Source organism: Phyllobates terribilis, unplaced genomic scaffold (genome assembly GCF_046119375.1).
Source record: "Phyllobates terribilis strain yellow unplaced genomic scaffold, ASM4611937v1 Scaffold_3__8_contigs__length_932513732, whole genome shotgun sequence".
NCBI classification, from domain to species: domain Eukaryota; kingdom Metazoa; phylum Chordata; class Amphibia; order Anura; family Dendrobatidae; genus Phyllobates; species Phyllobates terribilis.
The window spans coordinates 249824730-249840395 of NW_027362763.1; the positions used below are offsets into that span (position 1 = coordinate 249824730).

The window sequence follows — 15666 nt, forward strand, 5'->3', positions numbered from 1 at the left end:
AGCACCGCCATCGTGGAGCGGAAGCCATTAGAAGGCCCCGAGTCACCGGCCATACGGGTGAGCACCACACGGCACACTCAGGGACGTGGGCTACTTATATCCGCTTCTAGCAAGGTAGCCAGAAGAGTACAGTCAGTTTGGGAGGCCTACAACTCCGCCTGGCCAGGGGAGATCCCATCTGCTCAAGGACTGACCAGGCCCCGTTCGCTAGCAAGTACTCCGGGAGGGTCTATCGTTGTTACCAGTAAAGACCCTGAATTACACCGCACCGTCTCTGAGTGGTTCCTGCTACCCCCATCTTCCACGTCGGCTGCCCTGAGGCCATACCCCTCCCGTTGGGGGTTATACTATCACGCTGCACAATTCTACACCGGCCTCAGCGGTCTGCCCTGCAGCGGCAGCTCCATAGCTGCAAATCAACGGGTGGCGTAGTCGACACTCAAATAACACCTATCAAGACTGCCACACACTGAGTTTGACTCCCTGGGCACGGACCGGGTCCCCGCCACTCGGAGACTACAACCCTCATCTGATCCGGTTCCGGGTAAGCCCCAGTGCGCGAGACGCTGCGCGACACAGCAGGCCCAGGGGCGCGTCAGTATTACCTTTCATTATAATACTGTCTGTAATGATAATGAGACTGCTGGAAAGTCTTCTGTATAGAACAAAAAGTATGAGCCTATGAATAGGCCTAGTAGCCAGTGGGAAAATTGCAAGATACTAATTTTCTACATAGATTGTGAAATGGAAAACTGAATAAAAAAAACATTATCAAAATAAAAAGATACATTTAACATAAATACCTTATTTAAACTTGATTGAACTCCTTTAAAGGAATTTTCCATTAAATATTTTCATTACCCATCCTCAAGAAAGATGATAAATGCAGGATTGCTGGTCGCTTCAACACTAGGACGCAGACAGATCACTAGCATAGAGGTCTTGAGCACCCTGTCCTGCTTGGTATATCCTCCAGCCTCTTATGTTAGGTCTGCACAAAGGTCTTCTCCTTACGTAGATTTTGATGAGTAATCACTTTAAAATCCACATAAAAAAGTTTTAAAAGATCAGCTTCCACATCAAGAAAACCCCGTGTGAACACATGCTTAAGATCTTAATGATCTTTTTTTATATTTATTTTATGATTTTTTAGTTACCTCTTGAATTGCCTCTTGACATCCTGTTCAGTGAGATTAGTATATATCGCTACTTCACTAGCCAAAGGTTTTAAAACGAAGCTGTCATCAGGATTTTGCTAAGTAAACTACAGGCAGTGTCAGGTTGGTGCTGTTACACTGATTAAAATGATACCTGGGTTGATGAAATCCATCTTGTGGATGCTGTTTAATCTTTGATTGCAGTTTGGAGATAATGAGATTCTCATGCTTTGGGGCGGCCTGTGGACGGTGATTATGCAGATTAAGAGCATCGGTTGGCTATAGATGCTACTGCGCATGTACCGCCGCCATTTTGCTGGAGCCAATTTTTTTTTGCTTCAATAAAATGGCGGTGGCGCTTGCGCAGTAGTATCTATTGGCAAGCAATCTCTGAATCTGCGCCCAATCTGCGCCCAAGTGCGAGAGTAGTATTTAAATTAGGAGGCACTTCACTGAAGATTCAGTGACCTGTCATTTAAGCCCATAAGCATAAATATGAGAAAAGAGCACAAAAAAAGCCCCACTCACAGTCCTGTTCTGGAGCATGAGCATCTCATTATCCCCAAATTGCAAACACACATTAAACAACAACCCAGGTATCATTTTAATCAGTGTAACGGCGCCAACGTGACACTACCTGTAGTTTACTTTGTAAAATCCTGATGACAGGTGCGCTTTAACTATTAAACTAAATTATTTAACTGGAATTTTATTGTATCTAACATTCTATTAATCATATTTCCATTGAAGTTGACTCCAGACTGGATCCTACAGGTCCATATCTTCCTACAAACACAAAGCAAGCCCTGTCGAACATGCTACAAAGACGTTCGGGCACAGTAATGCAGCCGCCTTCCATGCATGCGATCAGTCCTCAGCAGCAGCTGTTACAGCTAAAATTATTGCAACAGCAGCAGCAACAGCGTCTTCTTCGGCAGCACGTGCAAGCAAGAACACTTCAACAGGTACTCGTGCTTAGTCCTGCACTATTCTGTACTTTTTTTCCTTTTGTAATGATGCATAGAGACTAAAATGACCCTGCCATGGAGGATGTAAGCCACATGTTGCCACATGATGACATGAGCCGGGATACATTTTTACCTAATACCCTCTCCACATGTGTTGTGTTCTTTCTCGACATGAAGAACAAATTGGATGTTTAGAGAAACAATAACTCCAATTATATTTGTCCACATGCCGTCATGTTAATGTAGATTTAATATGCTTTTATGGTTTCTGTGATGTTACAATCTCCAACCTAATTGATTTCATGTGTACAGTATTTTATAGTCCCAATTCCGCCTGCCTGCGACAAACATTATATTTAGCTGAAAGAATGCGTTTAGAATTCTGAAACTTATATTTCAGGATCATAAAAGGAACTGATTGTAATGCAGAATATTGGTAAAGTCCATAATTATTATAGGAAAGCCCCTTTTTCAATTACAAATGTGATGTAAGTTGAAAGTCATAATTATGATATTAGTGTGATATTACTATGGTAAGTACAGCCATTAGGCTCAAGTAGTTTTTGTCCCAGCATGTCTCAGTATATATGCTAGAAAAAATAATAGTGATACCATAAGAACCTGACCAGTGTCGGACTGGGGTGCCCAGGACCACCAGTAGCCGACTCCAGGGCCCCACTTTCAGCTACATGCAAAAGTGACATTATCTTCAATCACAAATAACAATGAACTGGGTAGATTGGTAAATGAATAAGATGCTGCCTTTGTCTGTACATAGTGATTAAAGTATATACACTGTGTTCCGAATTATTAGGCAAATGAGTATTTTGATCACATGATACTTTTTATGCATGTTGTCCTACTCCAAGCTGCATAGGCTTGAGAGCCAAATACCAATTAAGTAAATCTGGTGATGTGCATCTCTGTAATGAGGAGGGGTGTTGACTAATGACATCAACACCCTATATAAGGTGTGCTTAATTATTAGGCAACTTCCTTTCCTTTGGCAAAATGGGTCAGAAGAGAGATTTGACGGGCTCTGAAAAGTCCAAAATTGTGAGATGTCTTGCAGAGGGATGCAGCAGTCTTGAAATTTCCAAACTTTGGAAGCGTGATCACCGAACAATCAAGCGTTTCATGGCAAATAGCCAACAGGGTAGCAAGAAGCATGTTGGCCAAAAAAGGCACAAAATAACTGCCCATGAATTGAGGAAAATCAAGCGTGAAGCTGCCAAGATGCCATTTGCCACCAGTTTTGCCATATTTCAGACCTGCAACGTTACTGGAGTATCAAAAAGCACAAGGTATGCGATACTCAGGGACATGGCCAAGGTAAGGAAGGCTGAAAAACGACCACCTTTGAAGAAGAAACATAAGATAAAACGTCAAGAATGGGCCAAGAAATATCTTAAGACTGATTTTTCAAAGGTTTTATGGACTGATGAAATGAGAGTGACTCTTGATGGGCCAGATGGATGGGCCAGAGGCTGGATCAGTAAAGGGCAGAGAGCTCCACTCCGACTCAGACGCCAGAAAGGTGGAGGTGGGGTACTGGTATGGGCTGGTATCATCAAAGATGAACTTGTGGGACCTTTTCGGGTTGAGGATGGAGTGAAGCTCAACTCCCAGACCTACTTTCAGTTTCTGGAAGACAACTTCTTCAAGCAGTGGTACAGGAAGAAGTTGGTATCGTTCAAGAAAAACATGATTTTCATGCAGGACAATGCTCCATCACATGCATCCAACTACTCCACAGCGTGGCTGGCCAGTAAAGGTCTAAAAGAAGAAAAAATAATGACATGGCCCCCTTGTTCATCTGATCTGAACCCCATAGAGAACCTGTGGTCCATCATAAAATGTGAGATCTACAGGGAGGGAAAGCAGTACACCTCTCGGAACAGTGTCTGGGAGGCTGTGGTGTCTGCTGCATGCAATGTTGATCGAAAACAGATCAAGCAACTGGATTCTGTCAGGATGGAAGGCTGTTGAGTGTCATCATAAAGAAAGGTGGCTATATTGATCACTAATTTTTTTGTTTTTTGTTTTTGCATATCAGAAATGTTTATTTCTAAATTGTGTGCACTGATATTGGTTTACCTGGTGAAAATAAACAAGTGGGATGGGATTATATTTGGTTTTTATTAAGTTGCCTAATAATTCTGCACAGTAATAGTTACCTGCACAAACAGATATCCTCCTAAGATAGGCAAATCTAAAAAAAACCCCACTCCAACTTCCAAAAATATTAAGCTTGGATATTTATGAGTCTTTTGGGTTGATTGAGAACATAGTTGTTGATCAATAATAAAAATAATCCTCTAAAATACAACTTGCCTAATAATTCTGCACACAGTGTAGTGCCAAGTACTGCTTATCTAAGAGGGTGGTGGCCCACCGGGGGATTCTCCTGTTCTCCTGTGGGCCAGTCCAAGCCCGCCTGCTGCCCTATAGCCTATCATCGTGACATCTTGCTTTGTATTAATAAACATTATAGACACTGGTAGGGGGCGCTGGTAGACTCACGACCTTGACCTGCAGCTGACACTTACAGTGAACCAGAAAGGCTGCCTAGGTAAATATAAACAGAGATGGGGTATCTGCGCTGGTCTAGGTGGGTTAGAAATACTGACAAAAGTGACTATAGACAGATAATTAAAATATAAGTATTTATTAATTCATAGTTAAAAAGTAATTATTAATATATAATTAAAAGGTATGGGTACCAGACATAAAGGAGGTTTTGATAAAATAAGTGGGGGTGGCTGGCCCACTAAAAACAAGTTAAGAACTCTGTTAGAGGGTGATGCTAAGGGACGCAATGGACTCCATGTGCGGCGCGACGCAGCCAGGCCATCCAGCTCTCATCATCAGGTCAGTACCTACAGACCCACTCAGCACCACCAACGAGTGAAGTCCCAGGAAATTCACGTGCCTGCAACGCCAGCAGCCACTGCCAATATACCAGGTACACAACCATTGAACTGTACACCGATACAGCAAGGCTCTGCTGTCACCTATTCATGCTCAATATTACGACAGTGGTTCCCGAGATACAGAGGAGGAAACTCCTCCCTCCCTGCTCACCAGCCTTAATGCTTATTGCTATACCAAATACTGAAACCAAGTGGTATACAGGAACCAAGTCTTCTCTCCAAACGCAGGGTAAGAAATATTTGTCTGCATCCCCCTATACAATAAGACACTATATCCTATACATATATCTAACCGTTTATCCTTAAATCCCGACCAGTCAGGCAGGGCTGCCTACAGCCACGTGACCTTCACTGGACCCGCACTCTACCAGCATCCTCTAATATCCTAAAATACTCAGGTACACCCCCATCCACTGGTCAACCTGCCTCTATTTGCCCTCCTCTCTCCCCCTAAAAAGCCTTTGTCTCCACAGACCTGTACTCCAGACAAACCTTTCGGATCCGGTACCTCTACTTCTACACCTAGACCTTTAAATAGGTAAATACTCCCCCTCTCTCATCCTATTCAGGACACTAAACCCCGAAGGAACAGGACTATCTATTAACCCCTCCCTTTCCTTCCCTTCTAGGTTCCTCATACCTACCTCAACCTTTCCATTTCCATTACTCCCTGGAGCAAGCTTCAAGCAAGTTCTCTACCATTGTGTCCCTTAGCATCACCCTCTAACAGAGTTCTTAACTTGTTTTTAGGGGGCCAGCCACCCCCCACTTATTTTATCAAAACCTCCTTTATGTCTGGTACCCATACCTTTTAATTATATATTAATAATTACTTTTTAACTATGAATTAATAAATACTTATATTTTAATTATCTGTCTATAGTCACTTTTGTCAGTATTTCTAACCCACCTAGACCAGTGCAGATACCCCATCTCTGTTTGTATTAATAAACATGTAGTAATAATAATAATAATTTTCTTTATATAGCACCAACATATTCTGCAGCACTTTACAATTGAGTGGGGACAAGTGTAAATAATAAAGACAATACAAAGTTACACATAATTCAACAATTACAGGCGGAGTGAGGGCCTTGCTCACAGGCTTACAATCTATAAAGAAATGGGAGGGGGGCACAATAGGTAAAAAGTGTATAAAAAGTGTAAAAAGTGTATAACAAAACTCAATATGACCCCAACCCAGGATTCTTCACCAAATCTGCAAGTCAAAAATACTCAACATGTGCATGACACTTCAGGTTTCTCATTCACTTTATGAAAAAGGTCTAAAATTTTCGTCTACAAAAATTCTGATCAGGTTTTGCTTCAGGTTTTGCTAACAAATCTGCATGGCAAAAATGCATCAAATCTGCAACGTGTGCAGACAGCCTAAAGATTATACATTTAGAAAAATGTACAACATGAAAATGATACAAATAATGATATAGAATAAACACACAAAATTACATCATAGCAAAGGAATAGCGCACACTAAAATTTCAACATGTAAACAGTGACATCACGGCACAGATAAACCATCAATAATGATGTCACCATACACGTGTATGTATGTACTGTATAGGGATAATGCAGTGATGCCACAGAACAAGAAGAATGGAAGTCGATGGAATGGACAAGGAAGCATAATGTTAATATCAGGGATACAGCAGAGAACTCCATAGTCCTTTCTTCTCCATGGAGATGGACCTCTTTACTTGTTGAGCCTCTTATAAGTCTCCACGTTTGCAGTTATGCCCATGATATCAGCCATCATAATGAGACTATTATCTATCACATTATCCGATGGACCTGTTGAAGAACAGCTCAGCTCTTGCTCCTTTTGGGTGATGAGGGATTTGGGGAATATTCTAATGTATTTAGCAATATAGTATGATGAATTAATTCTCTACAGTGTAATGATTAGAGTAGAAACTGCTGTGCCGGAGTCGACACGTTTTAAGAAATGATCTTAAGATTATATTAGCAGAAAAATGTATGGCCTCACTGCCTCGCTAAATTTCTCATGAGACTAATACTAACCTCTGAACTCCTGTCAACCCCAAACTCGCCGTAGCTTTTACCCATTGAAGGTTGGACCCAAGAGGGGATAAGCTACATAAACATATAGACATGTGTGACATGAACTGACCCCCCTGCCTTTTACTGCTTGATAAACACTAATAATTACAATGTTTGTATTGCTCCATAACCTACATCAAAACTAAAATGTTCACAAGGACGTATATTCCAGATGTCACGTCCAACCAGACAGACTGTGAAAACATTTCATCGTGTAAAACAAAAAGACCTCTGTTTTTGTAACACTCATATAAAATAATTCATTGCTCCTTTTCCTCAGAAAATAAGAAAATATTATGATAGTCTGACTTATGGCCTTCAGAAGGAAATACAGATTCCACTTACTGTCTCCACTATCAAGTCTTATTTATACAGGGAATAGTGTGTGCATTTTGTGCGACAACAACTATTATTTTCTTATGACTCAGTACTAGGTGTTGTCAAGAACGTAAGAGTGTCAGACGTATCCTTGGTCTTTAGGAAAGGGGCACTCAAGGAATTCTCAGCAAGATTGTGCAGCCAGTCATATGTTACTAGGGTGAGTAGAGGAGAGCAGCCGCCAACATTGATGAGAGCTGAACAGAGCAGTAACTTCTCCAGTTACTGAGGCAGCGGGTCCATCCTATTATCTCAGTTATAGTCTACATTCCCAAACCACGTGTCTGCTGCTAAAAGCAACCTCACACGACATGGAAGCTTCCCTTGTGCAGGAGAAGGCTTCTTTCCCACGAAGCTGACAATATGCTCCCCCAAGAATGTCGCTTGCGTGCTATTGTCAGCTGGAATACATTGAGAACAATGCCAGCGCTCACTTCACACCAATTAACAGCCTTTCTTCTGCTTTACTATGCAGGACAAAAATATCAGATTTATTGTGTAGTAAAAAAAGGATTGTTATTAGTGGCCAGATAGGCAGGTGCTGGAAGAAAGAAGGGGAAAATAATTTTTGGATGAGGGCACAGTGCTTAAGCTCGGAGAGTATGCATAATAATACCAAAGAATTTGTGATTGCAATCATTTTCAGGAAGAAACTGAGTATTATCTGACAGAATTGCAGTGGTGCCAATACTTTTGGCCACCACTGTACACATGTTTATTTCCTTTGTGTGTATTGGAACAACACAAAAAAAAGAGAAAAAAAGGCAAGTTGGACATAATTTCACACAAAACCGCAACAATGGGCCAGACAAAATTATTGGCACCTTTCCAAATTGTGGGTAAGCAACTTTGTTTCAAACATATGATGCTTGTTCATACTTATCTGTGGCAAGTAACAGGTGTGGGCAATATGAAAATCACACCTGAAACCAGATAAAAAGGGGAGAAGTTGACTCAATCTTTGCATTGTGTGCCTGTGTGTGCCACAATAAGCATGGAGAACAGAAAGAGGAGAAAAGAATAGTGATGATTGAACGAGCTCGCCCCTACCTGCTACTCACCCGAGCATCACGGTGCTCGACAAGCTCGGCGCTCAGCAAGTATCCGGGTTGCTCGAGCTGGAGTTCGGGTCTCCGCCCTGCATGTTTGGCGCTCTTTAGAGAGCCAATGAACATACAGGGATTGCTTGCCACGCACAATGATGGCAGGTTGCATAACGTCATCAGGTCTATTTAAGACCCGGTGATGCTAGGCTCGTCACAGTCTACCCCAGAAACAGGCAGAGTAGGGAGAGCTGCTGCTGAGTCAGGGAGAGATTTGTTTGTTTATAGTTAGTATAGGTATTCCACAGCATATCTATATAGCCATCTGAACTAACAGTCCTTCTGAGGACTAATCCAGCTGCATATATTCAGTGGTGATAGCAGGAGTTAGGCAGGCAAGCAGGCAGGGTATGTGGCAGACTGCAGTGCATATAGCACAAGAGGGTCCATAGCACATTCTGTCTGCTGCTGCTGTTGTTACAGATATTTGTAGACATAGACCCAGCTATCAGGGTCCAGAGCTAATTTTTTTTATCTTAATCCAGGTTATTTGCTTAAAAAGCAAGGCAGGCTGGGTATGTGACAGACTGCAGTGCATACAGCACAAGAGGGTCCATTGAACATTTTGACTGATCCTGCTATTACAGATATTTGTAGACATAGCCCCAGGTATCAGGAGCCAGGCCTAATTTTTTTTTATCTTAATCCTGATTATTTGATTAAAAAGCAATACAGAGTACACCATTTTCTGCTCCATTTGCTTTTTAGCTCTGCAGAATACAGCCAGATCTTTTCCATATTACACCGATAAAAATCCAGAAATTTGAACTGAATGTGGAAAATATTGGCCTCCATTTCCATTTTGTTGCAGTGTGTCGGTGAAGCTATTCACACAAGGTCTCTGTGTACCATAGTATTAGTAACCTACAGGCCCGCTTTTTAAAACCGTGGTTCTCCTTGAGACGTATCACATATTACTGTGTTCCAAAATCTGCCGTTTCTTGCTTCCATTTCCATTTTGTTGCAGTGTGTCGGTGAAGCTATTCACACGAGGTCGCTGTGAACAATAGTATTAGTAAACTACAGGCCCCCTTTTTAAAACCGTGGTTCTCCGTCAGACGTATCACATATTACTGCGTTCCAAATTCAGCCGTTTCTGGCCTCCATTTCCATTTTGTTGAAGTGTGTTGGTGAAGCTATTCACGCAAGGTCGCTGTGAACAATAGTATTAGTAAACTACAGGCCCCCTTTTTAAAACCGTGGGTGTCCGACAGACGTATCACATATAACTGCGGTACAAATCCAGCCATTTGTGAACGTGGTAAATATTGTCCTTCATTTACAGTTTGTAGCAGTGTGTCAGTGTACACCATTTTACTGCTCCATTTGCTTGTTCACCGAATACAGACAGATTTTTTAACTTTTATTCACATTACTGTATTGTGGAAACAAAGGAACTTTTTTCAATGATCAGACGCACGTGATCCATATGATCCAAATTTTGTGGAGCGCACCAAATATTCCACTCCATTTAAAGTCAGCCACCTGTGTTTTGTTGAACCAATTGACACTTGGTCACTGACAAATACCATGCTATTAGGCAGCTGCCTGAAACCGTGGCCATCGGAGGTTACCCCATATGACTGTCCTAATAATCCAGCAATTTTTGTGAGCGTGTCAAATATTACACTCCATTTAAAGTATTGCAGTTGTGGGTTCAAACCTATTCACAGTTGGCCGCTGATAACTAGCATATCTGTGAACAATGTTGTCACTGTATTACGCCACTCATATGGACTGACCAAAAAAAACATACAAAAAACAAGCTAAAGTGGAAAAAATGTAAATATACATTCTTTCCAGGGTAATTACTTGTATATAAGGCCAAATAAATAATAAAAAAAGTTATGGACTGTGGAAGACATTGATGAACACTCATCTGTAGCTGGTGATGATACCACCTAGCAGCACCTGTCCCTATTGTAAATGCATCTAGCAGCGTTATCGATAGGGAATAGAATACATTTTAAATTTTTTTGGGCAGCACCAGCAGCACGCAGTATAAGGCAATAATACCTGACTGAATCGGTGTAATACGCTGCCCCCTTGAAATTGGGACAGGAAGGTAGTTCGACATGATGTGGGTTTTTGTTGTGCTCCCTCAGCAGGCACAATTTCATCTTGCCCACGGCCTCTGCATGCACCATAACGATAATGTCCACTTCCCCTTCCCTTGCCACACACCTTGCCCATTTTAAATGCAGTTTAATATTTGTCACGTTGCCAAAAATGTTTGTATTATTACCACAGTAATATAGGATCACGTCTGATGACCACAGTTTTGGGCAGTGACCTGGGAGTCAGATGCTTCCAAGGGTCTTCCCCATGCTGTTGCCATGTCTTTTCAGCACTGTATGGATGTGTCTAATCATGTCTCATACACCACATGGGTAGATAAGGTAGTTAAAAAGTTAAAATGACATTTACTGGTGAATGTATTTTATAACCATTGAAAGGAATGCAAAAGTGCAAAAACGCTATGTGTGATGATAGCCCAAGGTGTGGAGGAGCATTTTTGTTTTTGGCTATTTATTTTGCCTTATATACAAGTCATTAGCCTGGAAAGGATGCTCCTTGACATTTTTCCCAGGAAAATCGATTTTGGTTTCGTTTTTGTATGTTTTATTGTGAGTCCATAAAAGTGGCATAATACCTCTGACAATATTGTTGACAGCAGTGACCTGGGAGTCAGAGATGCTTTCAGGGGTCTTCCCCATGCTGTTCCCATGTCATTTGAGCACTGCTCCCATCGATTTGTGCAATTTTTAGGCCCTCTGCAGACCGCCGGAAAAATGCTTGAGTTTCCCATAGACTTACATTGGGCTTGCTGCTCGGGTCGAGCACTCAAGTATTCCAATTTGCTCAATTCAAGCAACGAGTACCAGAGCATTTTAGTGCTCGCTCATCACTAGAAAAGAACTGTCTATGGACTTGAGAACCAAAATTGTTAAAAAATATCAACAATCTCAAGGTTACAAGTCTATCTTCAGAGATTTTGATGTTCCTTTGTCCATGGTGCGCAACATAATCAAGAAGTTTACAACCCGTGGCAAAGTAGCTAATCTCAATGGACATGTATGGCAAAGAAATTTTGATGAAAGGTTTCAACACAAGATAGTCCAGATGGTGGATAAGCAGCCCCAATCAAGTTCCAAAGAAATCCAAGCTGTCCTGTAGTCTCAGGGTGCATCAGTCTCAGCATGAACTATCTGTCGACATTTGAATAAAATGAAACGCTATGGCAGGAGACCCAGGAACACCCCACTGCTGACATAGAGACATAAAAAGCTAGACTGAAATTTGCCAAAATGTATGTAAGTAAGCCAAAATCCTGCTGGAAAAGTGTCTTGTGGACAGATGAGATCAAGATAGAGCTGTTTGGTAAAGCACATCATTCTATTGTTTGCTGAAAATGGAATGAAGCATACAAGGAAAAAAACACAGCATTACAGTTAAATATGGTGGAGAGTCAAAGATGTTTTGGGATTGTTTTACTGCCTCTGGCACTGTGTGTCGACACTGAGTGCAAGTATTTGGGGTTGCAATGTAGTGCCCAATGTCAGAAAGCTGGGTTTTTGTCCTAGGTCATGGGTCTTCCAGCAGGACAATGACCCCAAACATACTTCAAGAAGCACCCAGAAATGGATGGAAACAAAGTGCTGGAGCGTTCAGAAATGGCCAGCCATGAGTGCGGATCTAAATCCTATTGAACACTTGTGGAGAGATCTTAAAATTGCTGTTGAGATACCTGGAGCAGCTTGCAAAGGAAGAGTGGTCCGAAATTCCAGTTGAGAGGTGTAAGAAGCTTGTTGATGGTTATAGGAAGCGATTGATTGCAGTTATTTATTCCAAAGGGTGTGCAACCAAATATTAAGTTGAGGGTGCAAACAATTTTGTCCGGCCCAGTTTTGGGGTATTGTGTGAAATTATGTCCAATTTGCCTTTTTTTCCTCTGTTTTTTCTGTGTTGTTCCAATACACACAAAGGAAATAAACGTGTATAACACAACATGTAATTGCAATAAAAACTTCGGCCATGACAGTTGAAACCAGAAGTTTACATACACTATATAAAAAGACACATATGCATGTTTTTCTCAATATCTGACATGAAATCAGAATAAACCTTTCCTATTTTAGGTCAATTAGGATTACCATAATTTTTAATATTTGCCAAATGCCAGAATAATGAGAACGATAAAATGTTTAAAGGCATTTTTATTACTTACTGCAAAGTCAAAAGTTTTCATACATTTCATTAGTATTTGGTACCATTGCCCTTAAACTGAATGACTTGGGTCAAAGCTTCCACAAGCTTCTCACAATAATTAGTCGGAATTTGGGCCCATTGCTCCTGACAAAACTGGTGTAACTGATCCAGGTTTGTAGGTCGCCTTGCTTGCACCTGCCTTTTCAGCTTTGCCAATAAATTTTCAATAGGATTGAGATCAGGGCTTTGTGATGGCCACTCCAAAACATTGACTTTGTTATCCTTAAGTGACTTTGTTACCATTTTGGCAGTATGCTTCGGCGGCCGCGACCAATCAGCAGAGCATTGTTTAAATTTGGCACCAATCTCGCAGAGCGGTGTTTAAATATGGCGCCAATCTCGCTGATTGGTCAGCGACTGTGACCAATCAGCAGAGCGGCGTTTAAATTTTCCGCCCATATCGCTAATCGGTTGTGGGCGTCGACCGCGACCAATCAGCGTCGTATTAGTGATGACCGGGGAGCGGCGCTGCCTGTGCGGCTACTTCCACTGCGAGAAGCCAGGAGATGAGCGGCTGCTCGCAGCAGAAGCATCCCGACCGGCGGCGCCGCTCCCCGGTCCTCCGTTCACACTTGCCCTCCGGAGATCAGCGGGCCAAGCTGCTGATCTCCCGACGTTAGCCGCATGGAGGTGAGCGGCGCCGCCTGTCGGGGTACTTGTGCTGCCAGCAGCGGGGAGATGAGCGGCTAGCGCCGGTCATCTCTCTGCTGCATTGCCGCTGACCTCCGTCCGGCAGATGAGCCGCTAACGGCCGCCATCTTTTTCTGAAATCCCGTGTCGCTGATTGGCCGTGGCCGGACCAATCAGCGACGCAGGATTTCCTGGACAGACAGACAGAAAGACAGACAGACGGGATAAGACGATTATATATATAGATTAGGCTGTACTTTGGTGGTATCGTACACATGGGCAAAACTCGTACACCATTATGTACGGACGGTTTATAATCGACCCAATGTATGTCACAAGAGTGAGCATGTAGTCTCTGATATTTATAGAAATGTCAGAAACATTTTTAGGTACTCTTGTCATTGCATGGGTAAATCTCAATGCACCTAGCAGCTGAGACGGTATAAATATGGTAAATCCTTTTTTGCCATACATTATTTCTTGAATAATAGTTACCTTGTCAGGCTCAGGGCCAGACATTAGGCAGATGTCAAGTTATCACCAAGATGCTAACACTGTGAAGTATCTCACAAAAAGGCTAAAGGACTGACAGCTCAGCCGACTATATTGATATCGTGCTCCAAAAGAAAAATGATCTCTAAATACAAGCCCTTGTAGGAAACCTCCTTTTTTCCAGTGATAGAATGCAGAAGGAATTTTCTCTATATCTATACAGCCATGTAAGCAGAGATGATGGGTTATAAAATGATGACAAGTGTATAATATATTTTATGTATTAGTTTAATATGTACATTTTTTTTGCATATAGGGTCAAACAATAGAACAGGCTACTCTATTTTCTCAGCAATTACGACCTTCCCAAGCATACCCAAGCATTCAGCAAGCACAGGTATTGTCACTACCAGTATTGCTTATGTGTCAGGTGGAATTTGGCTTCTTTGGTATCTGCTGTAAATATCTTGGGCATGCTATTTCTGTATACTGCATTGAGAAACCTCTCACTACCTGTAATATAACACAAGACAGTTGTCTCTGAGCTATAAACTCCTGAACAATGACCAGATAATAGTGGGTCTTGTAGCTGTGTCATCTCTCTGTATAGAATTTTGTAGAACCTACATTTAGTTGTTGTTTAGACTGTTTTTTACTATTACATTTTATGTATGAGCAAAACTGAACTCCTCAATATTCAAGATTGTTCTCCTGCATCTCAAAATCGAATTTGCTGGGTCCCTTCCCAGACATCTCTGAGAATCTTTGTAGCATGAGATGGATAATATCTGCCCACAGTGGTGTCATGTCCTGCTAGGTCTTCTGTATTAATAACCATTACTCTGTATTGTAATATCCAGCAAGGGAAGTATTTATTTTACATGGGACTATGCAGATGATAACATCACTCGTTGTAGATGCTAAAGGTGCAAAGGGGGTCATACACATTCAATACCTGTCAGACTTAATCTTTTTTTTTTTGCAGCCAGTTCCATATGGGTATACAATGTACAGTACTCAGGAGCCAATCCAGCAGCATCATGGTGGTAACATACTACTTACACCCAATTATAACCCAAGGGCAACCACTACTGTTCCTCCAAGTTCTGCTCTTATGGACAGGCTGCGGCAGATTCAGCAACAGCCCCCTGGTTTTATACAACAAGGAGCTTCCTTCACACAGCCAATAGCAACTAATCAACGGTGAGTTTTGTAAAAGGGAATCTGTCAACTTGGAAAGCGCAACTGACCTGCAGATATAGGGTTAATCTACAAGTAAATAATGTTACAATGCTGCCTGTCCGCCTTACTGAAAGTGCAGCTACTGGGAGAAAATGAAGTTGCAGTATTTCCTCCTGGGAGATGATGGCTTTCAGTCATACTGTGAGCGTTGGCTGTGAGCACGCCCTGGCACTTTGACTGACAGCTCACTCTACATAGATGCACTGCAGGATGGGCTTTCAATGAAAGTACCAGGGCGTGCTTACATGCGCCGCTCACTCTATAGTGAGCTGTGCTGTGAGCAGTGTCTATAGATGCTCTGTGCACACCCCAATGACTGAAAGCTGGAGGCTCCAGTTGTTTTTCTCCCGCTAGCCGTACTTTCAGTAAAATGTCCTGGGAAAATTGCAACGCTATACACCTGCAGATTAACCCT

At 42.0% G+C, this 15666-nt stretch overlaps 1 protein-coding gene across 1 annotated transcript in view; it reads left to right on the forward strand.

The window, feature by feature from the left end:
- MED12L (mediator complex subunit 12L) overlaps window positions 1-15666 on the forward strand; it is a 981938-nt gene that overhangs the window by 905196 nt on the left and 61076 nt on the right. Inside the window, exons 39-41 of the mRNA XM_073674721.1 lie at window positions 1908-2122; window positions 14326-14406; window positions 14995-15212. Of these exons, the coding sequence (XP_073530822.1) occupies window positions 1908-2122; window positions 14326-14406; window positions 14995-15212 (514 nt within the window). The remainder of the gene's footprint in view (window positions 1-1907; window positions 2123-14325; window positions 14407-14994; window positions 15213-15666) is intronic.